Genomic DNA, 14,800 nt, shown 5'->3' with positions numbered 1-14,800 from the left:
CACAAGCTGTGCACAAAAAAAAAAGGGAAAAGATATAATATGGGGAAAAAAAAGGGCAATTTAGAAATTTGATTAAAAAAATTGTAGGTAATTCCCAAACCAACAACGTTATTGACTCAATTAACTCGAGAGCACATTGTCTATGTCTCTCAATATATAGAACACTTGCCCTGTTTCAGCCCACTGTTTTCTCCATTTCTGTGCTGTCCGTCCGTCTCTCCTTCCCAACGATCTAAACCATCACAATTACTCCTCCTCACTTAAATACTAATCACTCATCACTTCCTTTCTCTTGCCCCCTCCATTCTATTCCTCTCAGCCTTTTGTTTTCTTTGTCAATTCTCCCTCTCTTTCACCAATTCCAACTGCTAGAGCGCCTTCTATAAAGCACTCGTTCTTACAAACACAAACCGTTTCCTTTTTCAGTCAGAGAAAGAAAGCATCGACATAGGAGTTATCGAAACTAGTCTGATATGGCATTGAAACTCAATGCTGTGAGCTTCCCAACCAGCAAGGTGTCTGCATTCCCAAATGGGTCTCGCCCCAGCAGATCTCATAACAGAGTTTTCATGGCGTCCACTCTTCATTCCCCTTCTTCTCTGTGAGTCGCTCATCCGTTTTTCTTTTTCACCTCTTCTCCATTTTTTTTTTCTTTCTTGCAAAACGCGAATGCTGTCTTTTTAATTAAGAAATGGTTTTTAAGCCTTGTTTGTTGAATGGATTTACTCTGATATGTATGATTTCAATTAAAATTTCTATAACGGTGTGTATGTCTGAGCCAGCATTTTTGTTTGAATAAGCTAAAAGGGGTGATGATCAAGATTCAAGAACGGTTTTTTATGATAATTTTTTGACTTGGGTTTATCTTTAAATCAGTTTCAAACATCCCCCAACTGATTTTATCGGAGCTTTTTTGACCAAAATAAATATTACGCGTGCGACCATTTTTTTTGAGTAACATGAAATGGTTGATGATCAAGATTCAAAAATGAATCTTTATCATATTTTTCCATCTGGGCTTGTACAGCAACCCGTTTTAAACGTCTTGTATTTGATTTTGTCTAATTACTTCACAATCTGATTGAAACCTCGAAGACCTCTCTCTCCCATTTGTTTTTTTTTTTTTTTAAATTTATTTTATGTATTTTCATGTCTCCGTTGGTGTATGTATTCAACTTGTATCAATGCATGCATGGTTGCCCCTCTATCTTTGTCAGATTTTTTTTATAATTTTTTTCGCTTTCTCTTGTTTCAATTAATTTATTTATCCGTATTAGTTTAATTCAATGTCTATTTATATTTTTCAAATCTGCATATGTTGTCTGTGCTGGTCTCTATGTCAATAGATTTCTTCAGGAAGGTGCTAATACAAATTATGTATTTCAATGCTATGAATGTTGATCCAACCTTAGTTGTACGATTAGTGAATCAAAATTAGGTTTGACCATGCAGTCTTTGAAGTTTTTGTTCTTTTCTAAACATATGTTTTCGTGTTATTCACAACAAATCGTTAGTCCTTGTCAATACTTGAAACAGTGGTCCTGAAAATATAACCCCACTAGCTCCTTTGAGTTGCAAAATGAAGTAATTCTTAACTCAGTCTCTGCAGTGGTGGTCCTCATGTAAAGGTACTAGCTTCTGAGAGAAAATTCAAAGTGAAGTAATTCTTGTACTTGTATTATTTTCATATGTTAAGCAGTGAAAATAAGATTTAAGTTATCAATTTTGTGTTATTCTGATTAATGGTTGTTTTTCTTGCTCTCTTTTGGTTTGGGCCCTCCATTTGTGCTTGGTATATAATCTTTGCTGTTGCGATTATATAATCTTTATGTTATCTTTCTGTCACTTTTTTTGTTGTATTTTAGGGTTATAGCAATGATTTTCACTTGTTTGTTGTTTCTTCATTGCAGGGTTCCTAACTTGATGATTTTTCTAAATGTAGCTCTGACTTTTAGTTTATGCTTGTATCTGTTATGGTTGTTGGTCTACATTGTCCTGTTTCTTCTCTGACTGAAACTAACGAAACTTTTAATATTTTTCTTGTCGGTTTTCTGCTTACAACTTTTTTTTTTTTTTGCTAAACATCTTGTTGGTCCCACGAAGATAAAATTAAGAATAATACCGACAAAAGATATTTGGGTTATCCTTGAAACTTGCAACTTGGTCGTTACTGGCTCCTAGTTTTCTGCAAGCGGTATATTTGACCTGTATCTGTGATGTTGGTTTGGAGTACACTATTATTGGCCTTCTAAAGATCGTGTATACCTGTGTAAAAGCTTGCCAATTGAGTGATGCTTCTTGTTACCCTGCATCATCTTCCCATCTCCCCATCCCAAGATTCGGACTTTCTGCTTCATTTTCGCTTTCTGAACTCTCAACCAGTTATTGAGTTCTATGTACAGTTTATATCTGATCTTTCAAGGCTGGAAAGAATGGAGATTTTTTTTTCTTGATTTTGTTTAAGTTTTGTTGCTTCTATGGTTTAAGTTTTGTAAAAGAATGCTTTAAACTCAAATGCCATTTGGATATAGGGATGTTAAGACTGTGAAGAAGCCTTTCACCCCACCAAGAGAGGTGCATGTTCAAGTGACTCATTCAATGCCACCAGAAAAGCGCGAGATTTTCAAATCTCTGGATGGTTGGGCTGAGAAGAACATTTTGGTGCTACTAAAGGATGTTGAGAAATCATGGCAGCCCAGTGATTTTCTCCCAGACCCTGCCTCTGAAGGATTTGAGGAACAGGTAAAGGAACTGAGGGAAAGATCCAAGGAAATTCCTGATGACTACTTCATCGTGTTGGTTGGAGATATGATTACTGAGGAAGCACTTCCAACTTACCAGACTATGCTTAACACTCTTGATGGAGTTCGAGATGAAACTGGTGCCAGTCCTACTTCTTGGGCAGTTTGGACTAGGGCATGGACTGCTGAAGAGAATAGGCATGGTGACCTTCTCAACAAATATCTCTTTCTTTCTGGAAGGGTGGATATGAAGCAAATTGAAAAGACTATCCAGTACCTGATCGGTTCTGGGATGGTAATATCTTGCTTCTTTTACTTTTGCATTTCTACACTCATTACAACTATGGAGTATGGAGACTAACTCCCTGTTGGAGCTCCAATGCAAGCCTCTGTAGGGTTTGAGGCATGCATTTTGTTCAAGTTTAATACAGGCATATGCTAATACTGAATGATGTGATGGCCCTGCTGCTTCTTGAATGGCATTGATGTATATAGCTTTCGTTATGTTGTCATGTACTTAGTATTCTATGTATGGTGCTCTTTTAATACCATAGTAATGCCATTCTGTCTTTTTGTTTGGTTGGGTACCAAGAAAAACTCCTGTCTATTTACACAGGGTTAATGCACATGTACAAAGTGGCATCAGCTGAGGGTTTACTTAAGCTGCCGTTCCTTTTGGTTCATTTTGCATAGTATGCATTCTTGAAAGTCCCCTATTTTATAGTTAAATACTCTTTTGACCGTTGTATCCCATCTTTGAATTTAGGACCCTCGCACAGAAAACAACCCCTATCTTGGTTTCATTTACACCTCGTTCCAGGAGCGGGCAACTTTCATTTCCCATGGGAACACTGCCAGGCTTGCCAAGGAATTCGGCGACCTGAAACTGGCACAAATATGTGGGACAATTGCTGCAGATGAGAAGCGCCATGAAACTGCATATACCAAGATCGTTGAGAAGCTATTTGAGATTGACCCAGATGACACTATGGTGGCCCTATCAGACATGATGAGGAAAAAAATCTCAATGCCCGCACACCTGATGTATGATGGCAGGGATGACAACCTCTTTGAACACTTCTCTGCTGTAGCACAGCGCCTTGGAGTCTACACTGCCAAGGACTATGCAGATATTTTGGAGTTTCTGGTTGGAAGATGGAAAGTGGAGAAATTGACAGGCCTTTCCAGTGAGGGGCGTAAAGCTCAAGATTATGTATGTGGGCTGGCACCAAGGTTTAGAAAATTGGAGGAGAGAGCCCAAGCAAGGGCGAAGCAGGCATCAGCTGTTCCCTTTAGCTGGGTTTTTGGTAAAGAAATCATGCTTTAAAAGCCCAGAATGAAAAGATCTATTTTCTGAGGAGCACTGAAGCAGGCATCATCCAGTGTTTGCTTTTCTTTTTCCCCCACCAGTGTCTGTTTGGGAGTATTGAGTATTAGAAATAGTTGCAGGATTGCTTGTAGTGACTAAGTTAAATAGTCTTTCTGTTTTCTGTCAAAAGATGGTTTGTTAGCTAAAATGAGTATATCGGAACTGTGTTACAAAAATATTTAATTGGGCATATGTCTTTACCTTGGCTCTTTGAAGACTTAATGTGATTCAGGAACTTTGGGCAGTGCAGACTACTCATGGCTCGTTTTAGACTGAATCAATCTGAGCTTCTTGTTGGAAGACTCATGGTTCCCCTCGTGCTCTTGTAGCAGCAATTAATAGGTAAATGCAGCCATGAACTTAATCTTTTAAGTTCAATATGCTGCTGCTCATCAATGTGTATATTTTCGGTTCTTAATTTCCTAGAGCAGCACTAGAGCTGACAAGGTTGGAGACCCTAGAGAAAACTTTTTGCCTGAAAGGTGTTTTACTCAAAACCCATAAAAACAAACAAGTATTGTAATTTTGGAGAATTAGATATTGTCCGCTTTTTCGCTCTAGTACTTTTTCTTGTTTGATGTTTGGTTGCTGTTTTACAGGGCCCTTCTACACAATTAGCATATTGTCCCCTTCGCACTAGAGTTGATGTTTTGTTTGATGTTTGTTAAAGAATAAAGTAACATCTAATTTCTGATCTAATTTCTACAATGTTTTCCCAGAAGGACAATATTGATTTGAGAAAATCCAAACATACATATATTTCTCAATAATGAGACTCACAAAAAACCAATCAAAAAGTTGCAGAATTGCAACATTCCCTTCACAATGGGGTACGCACACAGTGTAGAAATGCAGAATCATATGTAGCAGATATCTTATAGTAGCATAGTGCAATCATTTGCAACTAAATCTCATAAAATTATTCAATCCCCTAAAAACCAATAAAAGAATCAATTCATTAACTGCATCAAGCAACAAAGTTTAACATATCTCCAACATATGTTTTTCCAACTAGTTAGACCTGGAATGGCCATGGCCAATCCTTCAAATCCTCCTGATCTTGAACCTTAGCACTTCTCCTCATCCCATTTGTTCCACTAGCACCACCATTACTACTATCACCATCTGCATAAACGAAATACTTCAAGAAAAATGCAAGCGTTAGAACCACCCACTCTAGGCAGAAAATTGCAACGCACAATCCCCCACTCAGTTTAAGTATCAAGGCAGCATCATCTTCCCTCACATAGGACTTCAAATTCCCAAGAAAATCGCTGGTTCTCGTGAAGATAAGAACTGAAACAGAGCCTTGGAAGATTGCGGTTAAAACTGTAGAAACCATGTGAGTTCCATACCATTTTCCTGCACCAGAGGAAGCCGCTGCACAGCCGGAAATCGCCCCTGCTATAGTCAAGATGTGGAGGAGAATCAAGAAGAATCCGCAGAGAGATGGGATTAGTCTAAGAGAGAGAGTTAGGAAAGTGCAACTGGAGGCTGCACCTATTAAGATGTAGTTGCAGAAAAGGAAAACTTTGAGAGTATGGTGTTGGGAATGGGACTCATTGGATGAACCTTTGCTGATTGAAAAGCCCATTTGTATATTTTTCTGCAATTGGTCGTCTTCTTCTTATGAGATTCGCGAGACTCAGGGATATGGGATTTTGGAAGTTAGGCAAATGATGTTGGATTCAATGCAAATGAAGTCTGTTCTGGAGAGGGTGGAGCTGAAGAATATGAAGTAGATATAGTGAGAGAAAAGGCTGCAACGGCTATGTTTTCAAATATGACCGTTGTGAATTGTGAGAACTGAAGTATAGAAAAGAATAGATGGAACGGTTCATTTGTTACCGTTGCCGTGTTACTATGTCCTCTTCCGTCTTTCCTAGTTTCATTTCTTACTCTCTCTCTTTTCTTTCTTTTCCCCTTTTTCCTTTGATACTCTTTTCAGTGTTTGGTTATATTTGTTATTTGCCCTTCATCAAAAGCAAATTATACATTTAGACATCTAAAAGATGATGTATATCCAAGTATAAAGTTTTGGGGAGCAAGAGTTTTATTATTATATGGGATATATTACGTCAACAATTTCATTCAGAATTTGACCTATCAATATGTGCTAAATACATTTTTTTTTTCTACATTATAGACTTACTTATTGGGAAAATTCTATGGTCTTTTTTGAATACCATTTCATTAATTTTTATCTCTCACTAAAGATAATAGTTTAAATTTTAAATACTTTAACAATGTTTAATCTAGGGGTCAATAACACTTCTTTTACTATTCAAGGATGAATTTCACTATGATATTCAAAAGGACCGTAGAATCTCCCTACTTATTAAGCAAAAGAAAGTGATTAATTGCTCACAATTAGTTTCAAATATGGTGATTCCATGTCTTTTTTGCTATCTATTGCAATTACACTTCTTCCATGTGATAAATTACATATGACCCTCCATAATTTTACATGATATCTTATGACCCTTTTAACGTTTCAAAATAATCACATAACTCTTGATTTTATGTAAAGTGAAAAATATACTGAATACATAATCAACTATGTCATAAACCAAATAAACTTTAAAAATGCTTGTACTGAAATTATAATGTCCACTTAACCCCCTTATAATTTACATAAACATCCACTTTATCCTCTCGTAATTTTTTCATTTATCCATGCAACCCCCTTATGATTTTGTACAAGGTGATTAAATCATCGTTTGATTTAACATTTAACTAACGACACTACTGATATTTCAACTAACAACGTTACATAACCTATTTTCCGCTATAGGAGGGTGAAGTAGATATTTGAAAACATTAGAAAGGTTATGTGATAATAGACAAAACCATACGGAGGCTATTAGTAATTTACCCTCATAAAATTCATTATTTCAAAACTGCAAGTAGAAAAAGCTAGAAGAAAAATCACTGTAAGGGTCCAAAACTAGACAGCTAGGGCAGAGTCAAGAGAATAAGCCATAAATATATCTCTCAATATCAACAGTAACTATCCTTGTAGTCCGAGTGGAAAACAGGACATCAGATTCCCAGTTTCTCGACAAATATCAGAAAACCTTTTCTCAACATACAAAGAAACCGTAATGAATGTGCAAGACAGTCACTGCCTGCAAAACCACTCTGTAGCATTGATACAAGGATAAAAACCAGCATTAGTTTCTACTTGTTTGCACTAGAAGAAGTTCGTCATGATCATGTACAAGCTCCTTTTTCTGGATTCTACAAAGAGGTTAATCACTGTTGCGTTGAGGCAGTACACGAGAATAAAAGACACCTCAATCAGTTTCTAGTTCAGCTCCAAACTGCTCCAACCTATCAGCTTCTGCTTCCAAATCCCGTACCAAAGCATGGTTAACAGATCCATCATCCTCACTAGCATGTATCTGTCTCTTACCAAACCTGAAAGGAAACCCACCATCAGAATAACAGACTGAAAACAAAAAAAAATTTCCTTCTCCCCAAGAATGGACATTCTACCATAACCAACATATTTCCAAGTTGTTCGATCTTGCATTGCAAAACAGAGTAGCTATGTAAGTAAAAGTGCTCTAGAAGTTCACTCCATTTTCCAGGTGAATCAAGCCAAAAACCCATACAAGAATCCATAGCACAGAAAGCGTCTACTAAGTGTAAGCAACGTATTATGGTTCACAAAAAAATCAGATTAGCAGTAAATAAACAAAATCAAAGTCCCTTCCCCCGTATCTTTTGGAAACCCCCTAAATGCTTAATTCACCACCATTTTCCGTCTTGACTACAGAACTGTACTTAGCTCAAGTAGGGAACTTATTGCACCAAACAAAGGGTTTTTCCTGCACCCCTTCCTAAATCTCGTTCGGGAAAGCTGCTACAACTTTTGTTACCCACATCACCACATGGCAGCTATTCTCAACGGAATGTTAACCTCAGGGCTCATGGTCACATAGTCTTTATGTTCAATATCACCAATACGGACATTTCATTTATCACAAAAAGGAATATCTAAAAATGCAGGTACTTTTTGCTTAAAATTCACCCTACGACAACTCAAAAACTATACTGCAGCAATAGTGGACTTCCTTTTCCTTTTCCTTTTCTTTGGTGTAAAAATGTGAATAAGGTATTTAACATAGAATCTTAAGCAGAAGGAGACCAGAAGACACAGAACAAAGGAAAGTAGAAATAGAGAAAAACTTGATTCACAGGGTGGTGAAAAAAAAAAAAACCAATGAAGATGACTTAGAAATGCTATCATAAGTTATCAGGTCTTGCGTGCGAACAAAATATCTTACATGTGCTCTGTTCTTTTCAAGAACATAAAAAACATGCAACTTAGAGGTTAATGTTCTTGATTGAATGAATACTGTAGCATCAGCTCCCAGATCTAAGATTACACATGCTTACTATGCATTACTTCGGCTGTTATAACCTTTTACTACTATAATTAGGTTTATTATAACAGCAAACTTAATGATCAAAAAATAACTTGAAAATTTTCAAGCACAGAAACATTACCATCGTCCATTCATCAACTCAATGCACTTCAGAGCATCCTTTCTGTCCTTAAATTTGACTAAAATAACACCCTGAGGGTGATTCTCACACACCTACAAACAGAAAACGAAAAAACATGAGCAATGTCTATCCGCACATCGCATAGCAGTCTCAGAGAATCAAAGCAGAAGTTCTAAAGAAACAAACTTTTCTGGCAAAAATAAGAGATAGGAAAAGACAAGATTACTGACCACATACAATTAGCAAACCAAGAGAAAACAAAAAGGGAAATCACAAATATAATCCCTAATCTTTGGAGCTGTCCATGACCATGACATTTCACTTTGAACACATACAACCTCAAATTGTCTGTTTATCCTGATTGAGCCTGGTTTTTCCCTGTCTCAATAAAACAGAGGTGAAGGTTCCTTTATACCAACACACAAAAAGTGCTCCAAGTGCTCTTCATTTTGGGAGAAGTATGCTGTTGGAGCATCCAACACCAAAATGACATTACTTACAGAAGTGGAGTCGTCCTCTAGAATGACATCCATGTACCATGTTATTGGCATGTTGCTGCTGAAACCAATGGTTGACACTAGCAGGAAGTTGAATATTTTTGCCAAATATATGCAAAGATAGTCTTATTGGACCCCCATTATAAGTCTTTAATGACTTCAAAATGTATCATTTTGCTTTCAAAACCTCCTGAAAATCAACATTTCTCACAGATGGAAATATGATCACCCAATTTGTCACACTATTCATTCATTCAATTAAAGCAACTCAAATGAGAAACTCGTTCAACACTAGGATACTTCTGACCCTGTTTGCATATCACTATTCACTGGCGTCTCTAAAGTGATGGAAAAATGAACTCAGCCCATAATCATGCACCTCATCAATGGGCAAAAGAACCAAACAGTACATTTATCATCTTACAAACAACTTGTTTTATCAAGATAACAAATATCAGCCATTCATGACTGGATATAAGAGTAAACACTAGGCCTCAAACGAAAACTCATTTCCTTAGATCCATGCGTACAACAATCCACAACACCATGCAATGTATTAAAGAGTTTAATACAAGATAGGAGCAACAGGTGAATTTAACTCGTATATAATAATCCCTAAAGATATTTTTCTAGCCTTAAAAAGCATAGAAAGAAGAAAAAGTACCATTACTAAAGATGTTTAGAGTGATAATGTTAATCTACTAAAAGTTAAGATTACAAGTTCAGTAAAACTTTAGCAAGGCAGAAAGTACATAACATACTGCATCATCAAAACACACACACTGAGGAAAACAAATGCACAACTTGTAGGCTGACAAGAACATAATCAAGCAGGTCATTGACACTTGGCCGGAACCATAACAGATACCTTTACTGACTCCAACGGACCAAGCTTTGTACACTCATCTCTAACATCTTCCTCCAATTCAGAACGTAAGTTCTCATCAGCCTATCAAAAACAGGAATTTGCAACTTAAAGCAGATTACAGACCCAAAAGATAATTTAACATAGCAACTGATAAAAACTGCAATCAGAGAAGCACAAATGAAGCAGCTTCAAATGTGATTAGACCCAACAACGAGGGCAAGGTTAAATTCTCATCCAACTATTAAAACGTTATAAATAGCCCAGAAAAGCTTTAAACAGTAAAATGTCTCCGTTTTTTGGTATAATAATTAACCTAATTGGAAATGTCCATGATTCTGAGCAAACATTTTAGTTCTCCCTATAAATATAAATTAGGTAATATCCAACAATTATTAAATAATGACTGCCAATTGAAGTATTCAGCAACGGTATATAATAAAACGATGAGGAGAAGATATGCTCTTAGCAGTACCCTGATTTCATCTGGGGTGAACATAAACCGCAGAATTACTGTAGCTGGAATCAACAACTTGGCATCATCTAGACCACCTAGCAACAAAAACAAATAAAAAACAAATCCAAGAACATAAAAGTGGCATCAAGATAATCAATGATGCAGCAGGCGAAAAAGAGAAGCATGTTACATAAAGTTAACGTGCAGAAATAATGTAACAGCAATGTCCATAATATTTGGCGCAGTCATGTTAGAATTGACTCGAAGTGCTACATATAAATTCAATATTCTTTACTTTTCCTTTTTGTTAGTTCCTTGGGTAACACAATTCACTTTGATTACAAATCCTATATTCAGGGTCTTTACAAATTCTGATTGCGAGCTTAAAGCAAGTGATAAGTGAAAGAGCCTAAAGAATGCAATAGCAAACTTATCCTCCGCCCCTTCCCCCCTCCCTGGTGCAAAAGAAAAAGGGAAAAAAAAAAGAACCCCCAAAACTAAAAGGAAAAATTATTTGGAGAAAGAGCACCAAGTTATAATTTTCTGTTTCCCAAATATGTCCATAAGAAAGTAAAAATGTGAAAGAAAAACTCTACCCCAGCCAAGCATTTTCCGTTCAAGGTGCTGTAGCTTTTTCTTCTTTCTCTTATCCACTTTCTTCGGTAAGAATGTCTCCCCTGTAAAATCAACAAAGGGTTGTCAAATCAACATGATAAGACACGTAAATCTAGCACAATCCAGCATCCACCATTAAGCAATAAAGTTTATTGTTTGATGTATATATGCTAATTGAACAGTACGATGAATGTAAATCCTATGTATGAAGAACTGTTGTCAGGAGGAAACTTGTCATCCAGATATATTATGTATTACCTTTCTGCTCGAACTTAGCTTTTGTAACAGACATAGGAATTTTGCCACCAGCCCGGAAAGGTGTACCATCCAAAATTTGGATTGCCAGATCTACCGAAGGCTCCTGAATGCACAGCAAAAAGAACGTAAGATCCACAGCTAAAAGGATGCAGAATTAAGTGATACAAATTCCAACAGTACCTTTAAAAAGGTCACGAGTGCATCCCCCTTTTGCCTACCACTTTCTTTGTCAACATAGATCTTTACACGAGGCTTCTTCATTTCAGGATCCTATACGTCAGAACCATAGGAACTTGTCAAAGAAAAGTTACATGAAGCATCTCAAGTATCTAAGCACCACAAGACAAGATAGCTATGACAAAGTATCATAAGCAACTTAATAGATATCTATACAAAGCAACAAAATTTAATAATTATCCTATAAATAGCTGGATAGCTTAGTAGCCATTGCTTTAAAAACTCACACAGATGCAGGTTAAGGCACAAGGTTGAAAGTAAAAAGATGTATTTTACTGCATCTGAGGATGATTAAGACAATGCAGAGAGGTCTCACCTCCTTTATGATTCCACATTTCGAGAATACTTCTACAACCTGCACAAGATTTCATGTTGGCCACATCCACAGAGGAAATATAAGCTGCTAAAACATTGAAAGGTTCCAAACCAATAAAAGGCATATTGAAATGCTGAATGTTCTTTTTATCAATTCACTAGAAATGCGAGAAACCAAAAGAAACAACATTACTCACTAACCTCATCAACAGTAACATCATCTGGCAACCCAGTTATGTAAACATGTGTATTAACTTTCAACTCAAACCAACTGTCAGGAGGCTTATTTGCTTCCTGCAAATGCATATACTAAACTTAATATGTTGCCACAGAAAAGTGCATCTTCAATATCACAGCATAATAATCAAATAAAACGCCAAATGAGACATATTCATTATAGATATGACACTAGCTAGCATCACTAACAAGTAACATTTGAAGTAGTTATGTCAACAAAATGGTAGAAAATTATAAACCACCCCTAAATGTTTAACTTTAAAGTTGCCAGGTAGAAGCCAATACCAAATCTAAAGGAACCCAGAGAGAGAGAGAGAGAGATAAAGGAGAAAAACCTTTTTCTCAGCAGTTTTCTCAGGCAACTTTCTCTTGCCATTAGGGTTTGCTTCCACAGTATCACTGGTATCCTCAATTTCTTCCTCTGCAGGGAAATCATCAGCTTTAATAGTTGGGAAAACTTCCTCTTCTTTAACAAAAATCATATCATCTACACCATAATTGGCAGTATTTTCAGAATTGTCTTCCTGTAACAAAGATAAAAAAAATTTAAATAAAATGGCATAAAAAAATTGCAAAGATAAAGTGCCAATTTGTGCTAATAACCAATGAACAGACTCAAATGCGAAGCTAAAAAACAGGGACTTGACCAAGAAAATGATTCATGACCCTAATAAGATAGTGATATGGGGGAAGAATGCCATCCCAAAATTAACAACTTGCAATAAGAGGAATAAGCAATATATGATTGCAAATAAGATCAACCTACCTGAGGGACCCAAGCTCTAAGCGTCCTATCCCACTTGTACAAAGTGCCATCATCATCAGTAAATTCCTCCTCACCCTCTGGTGGTGTTGAAGGCTTTTCAGGCTCGATAGTTACTGCTTTCTCTGCTTCTGCTTCAGCCTCTTGCACCTCCCTTTGCCATTTTTCAAACTCATCCTCCTCATTGGATGTCTTGGGTACTGCAAATATACAAACTCACGAATTAAAATCAAACACGAGACATCTAATCCCTAAACCCTGTTATAACGTTTCATTTACCAGCCAACTGAATTTGAGCATTTTGCACAGGTAGATCAGTCAACAATCCAGGGACGGAGGACACTGGCTGCCAGTTTGTTGCCCCTTGGAACCACACAAGCGTAGCGTCTGAAAGATACCCGCTGGAGTAATGCTCTGTCCAGGCGACATTAAACAAGCTTAAGTAATTGGTTCAATATCATACAGATGAACCAATTTGCTCCAATACCAAGCCTATTGATTACTTGTACGTACAACTGAAATTCAATAAAATAAGATGGAAACAAAAGGGCAGCTGAGCTGAGAACGAACGAATACCCAATTAAAGAAAAAAACAAAATGCATCCCTAAAAAAGAAGACTCACCTCGCAATTCAGAAGAACTATAAGGGCCTATGGGTTGTTGGTCGGGGCCAAGAACAAACCAAGCCACATCAGTAGCAGAGGTTGCGAGGCTGGTGAGGCCATTGTTTTCTCCATCTGGAATTGACCCAATTGAACCAACTCGTTACTCAGCAACAAAACTTCCAGCATATAAAAGGGATTCTACAAAAGATGAATACTAATACCACATTTCTTCATCAGATACTATCTATAGACAATATACAAAATCATCAAATGTTAAATAATGCACGCATGCTTATGTATTTCAGACACAAAAACCAGGAAAACAACCTAAAGACCTAAGAGTTTGAACACACTAAAGAGTTGAAACCACAACAGGGCTAGATATCAATGAAATTGAACGCACAGAAACAGTTTTTGAAAAAAAATTCCAAATCCATACAGAGCCATAGTTCTAAAAAGCAAAAGACAGAAGAGAGTTTGGAACCTGGACGCGATGAATCCATAGGGCCTGTGGGTTCTCTTCCTTTTACCTCAAGGGGCGAAAATGATTTCCTTTCTGCAATCTACCGTAGTCTTTCCTGCTCAATTCATAGGAATACACAAACGGCGGTGGTCTGATAGCTCAGTTCTTGAAACGGGTCTTATGCGGGTCGGGTGTCAATTAAGTGCCCCGGCACGAAGCATCAAGAAGTATGCATGTATATCCGTCAGAGCGTGGCATCATGGCCCAACTGTTCATTTGTCATCATTATATACAAGAAATTTTTCCCATAAATATGATGAATAATTTAAATACAAAAATTAATAACAATGCTACATATTCATTCATATTAATTTTAAAAATTTAATATATTCTAAATATTTAATTATTTACTAATTTTTAAAAATTTGTTTGTATACTCTCACTATAATATGATAGTATACACCAAATAATATACCTCATATTAAAAACTTAGTAGATATTCTTTTTTATAAACATTATTTTAAATTTTTATAATGGCCATAAATCTAGAACTATATATTTAATTAAGTAGAAAAGATCTGCAATTCATTTTTCTTCATTAATAAATATTCAGTTTTCAACATATTGGTAAATTTGTCTGTGTAACAATTAATTCTCTTTTTTACACTAAGGTGATTCAAAATTAATAGAAGAGATGATAGATAAGAAAACTAATCAACGATATGGTAATTAAAGGAAGTAATTTATAGGATATATAATATTTCAATAATTGTGATTTGAAAATGGTTTACTATAGTTTTATATAATGACAGGATAGAAAGTAGAAATTATTAAGATAAGATTAGTTATTTTTTTAACTTATT

At 36.3% G+C, this 14,800-nt stretch overlaps 3 protein-coding genes across 3 annotated transcripts; 1 reads left to right on the top strand and 2 right to left on the bottom strand.

Moving 5' to 3' along the window:
• Positions 1-151: 151 nt before the first annotated feature.
• On the top strand, positions 152-4,354 carry LOC140014741 (stearoyl-[acyl-carrier-protein] 9-desaturase, chloroplastic-like). The gene is made up of 3 exons (XM_072065917.1): positions 152-601; positions 2,532-3,036; positions 3,508-4,354. Exons 1-3 carry the CDS (start codon positions 474-476, stop codon positions 4,066-4,068), a joined length of 1,194 nt encoding a protein of 397 aa, XP_071922018.1. The 5' UTR covers positions 152-473; the 3' UTR covers positions 4,069-4,354.
• Positions 4,355-5,042: 688 nt separating this feature from the next.
• On the bottom strand, positions 5,043-5,815 carry LOC140014742 (uncharacterized). Its single transcript, XM_072065918.1, has one exon. The coding sequence runs from the start codon at positions 5,702-5,704 to the stop codon at positions 5,126-5,128; it is 579 nt and encodes a 192-aa protein (XP_071922019.1). The 5' UTR covers positions 5,705-5,815; the 3' UTR covers positions 5,043-5,125.
• A 1,270-nt stretch (positions 5,816-7,085) lies between these two features.
• Positions 7,086-14,190, bottom strand: LOC140014758 (splicing factor U2AF-associated protein 2-like). The gene is made up of 14 exons (XM_072066037.1): positions 13,959-14,190; positions 13,493-13,606; positions 13,149-13,283; positions 12,873-13,069; positions 12,442-12,630; positions 12,071-12,163; positions 11,871-11,909; positions 11,498-11,587; positions 11,318-11,420; positions 11,041-11,121; positions 10,463-10,539; positions 9,991-10,071; positions 8,626-8,717; positions 7,086-7,530 (listed from the first exon to the last, which is right to left on the bottom strand). The coding sequence occupies exons 1-14, from the start codon at positions 13,975-13,977 to the stop codon at positions 7,407-7,409; spliced, it is 1,434 nt and encodes a 477-aa protein (XP_071922138.1). The 5' UTR covers positions 13,978-14,190; the 3' UTR covers positions 7,086-7,406.
• Positions 14,191-14,800: the final 610 nt, after the last annotated feature.

The sequence above is a fragment of the Coffea arabica genome, chromosome 9e, assembly GCF_036785885.1.
Source record: "Coffea arabica cultivar ET-39 chromosome 9e, Coffea Arabica ET-39 HiFi, whole genome shotgun sequence".
NCBI lineage: Eukaryota > Viridiplantae > Streptophyta > Magnoliopsida > Gentianales > Rubiaceae > Coffea > Coffea arabica.
Note: the sequence above shows the minus strand (reverse complement) of the source record. Positions and strands in the feature narration are given on the sequence as shown.

Coding starts and splice junctions, on each gene's coding strand:
- LOC140014741 (XM_072065917.1), top strand. CDS start 474: ATGGCATTGAAACTCAATGCTGTGAGCTTCCCAACCAGCAAGGTGTCT. Junction 602..2,531: donor CTTCATTCCCCTTCTTCTCT/GTGAGTCGCTCA, acceptor ATTTGGATATAG/GGATGTTAAGACTGTGAAGA. Junction 3,037..3,507: donor ACCTGATCGGTTCTGGGATG/GTAATATCTTGC, acceptor CTTTGAATTTAG/GACCCTCGCACAGAAAACAA.
- LOC140014742 (XM_072065918.1), bottom strand. CDS start 5,704: ATGGGCTTTTCAATCAGCAAAGGTTCATCCAATGAGTCCCATTCCCAA.
- LOC140014758 (XM_072066037.1), bottom strand. Junction 12,631..12,872: donor TTAGAGCTTGGGTCCCTCAG/GTAGGTTGATCT, acceptor TCTTTGTTACAG/GAAGACAATTCTGAAAATAC. Junction 11,588..11,870: donor AATGTGGAATCATAAAGGAG/GTGAGACCTCTC, acceptor TCTGACGTATAG/GATCCTGAAATGAAGAAGCC.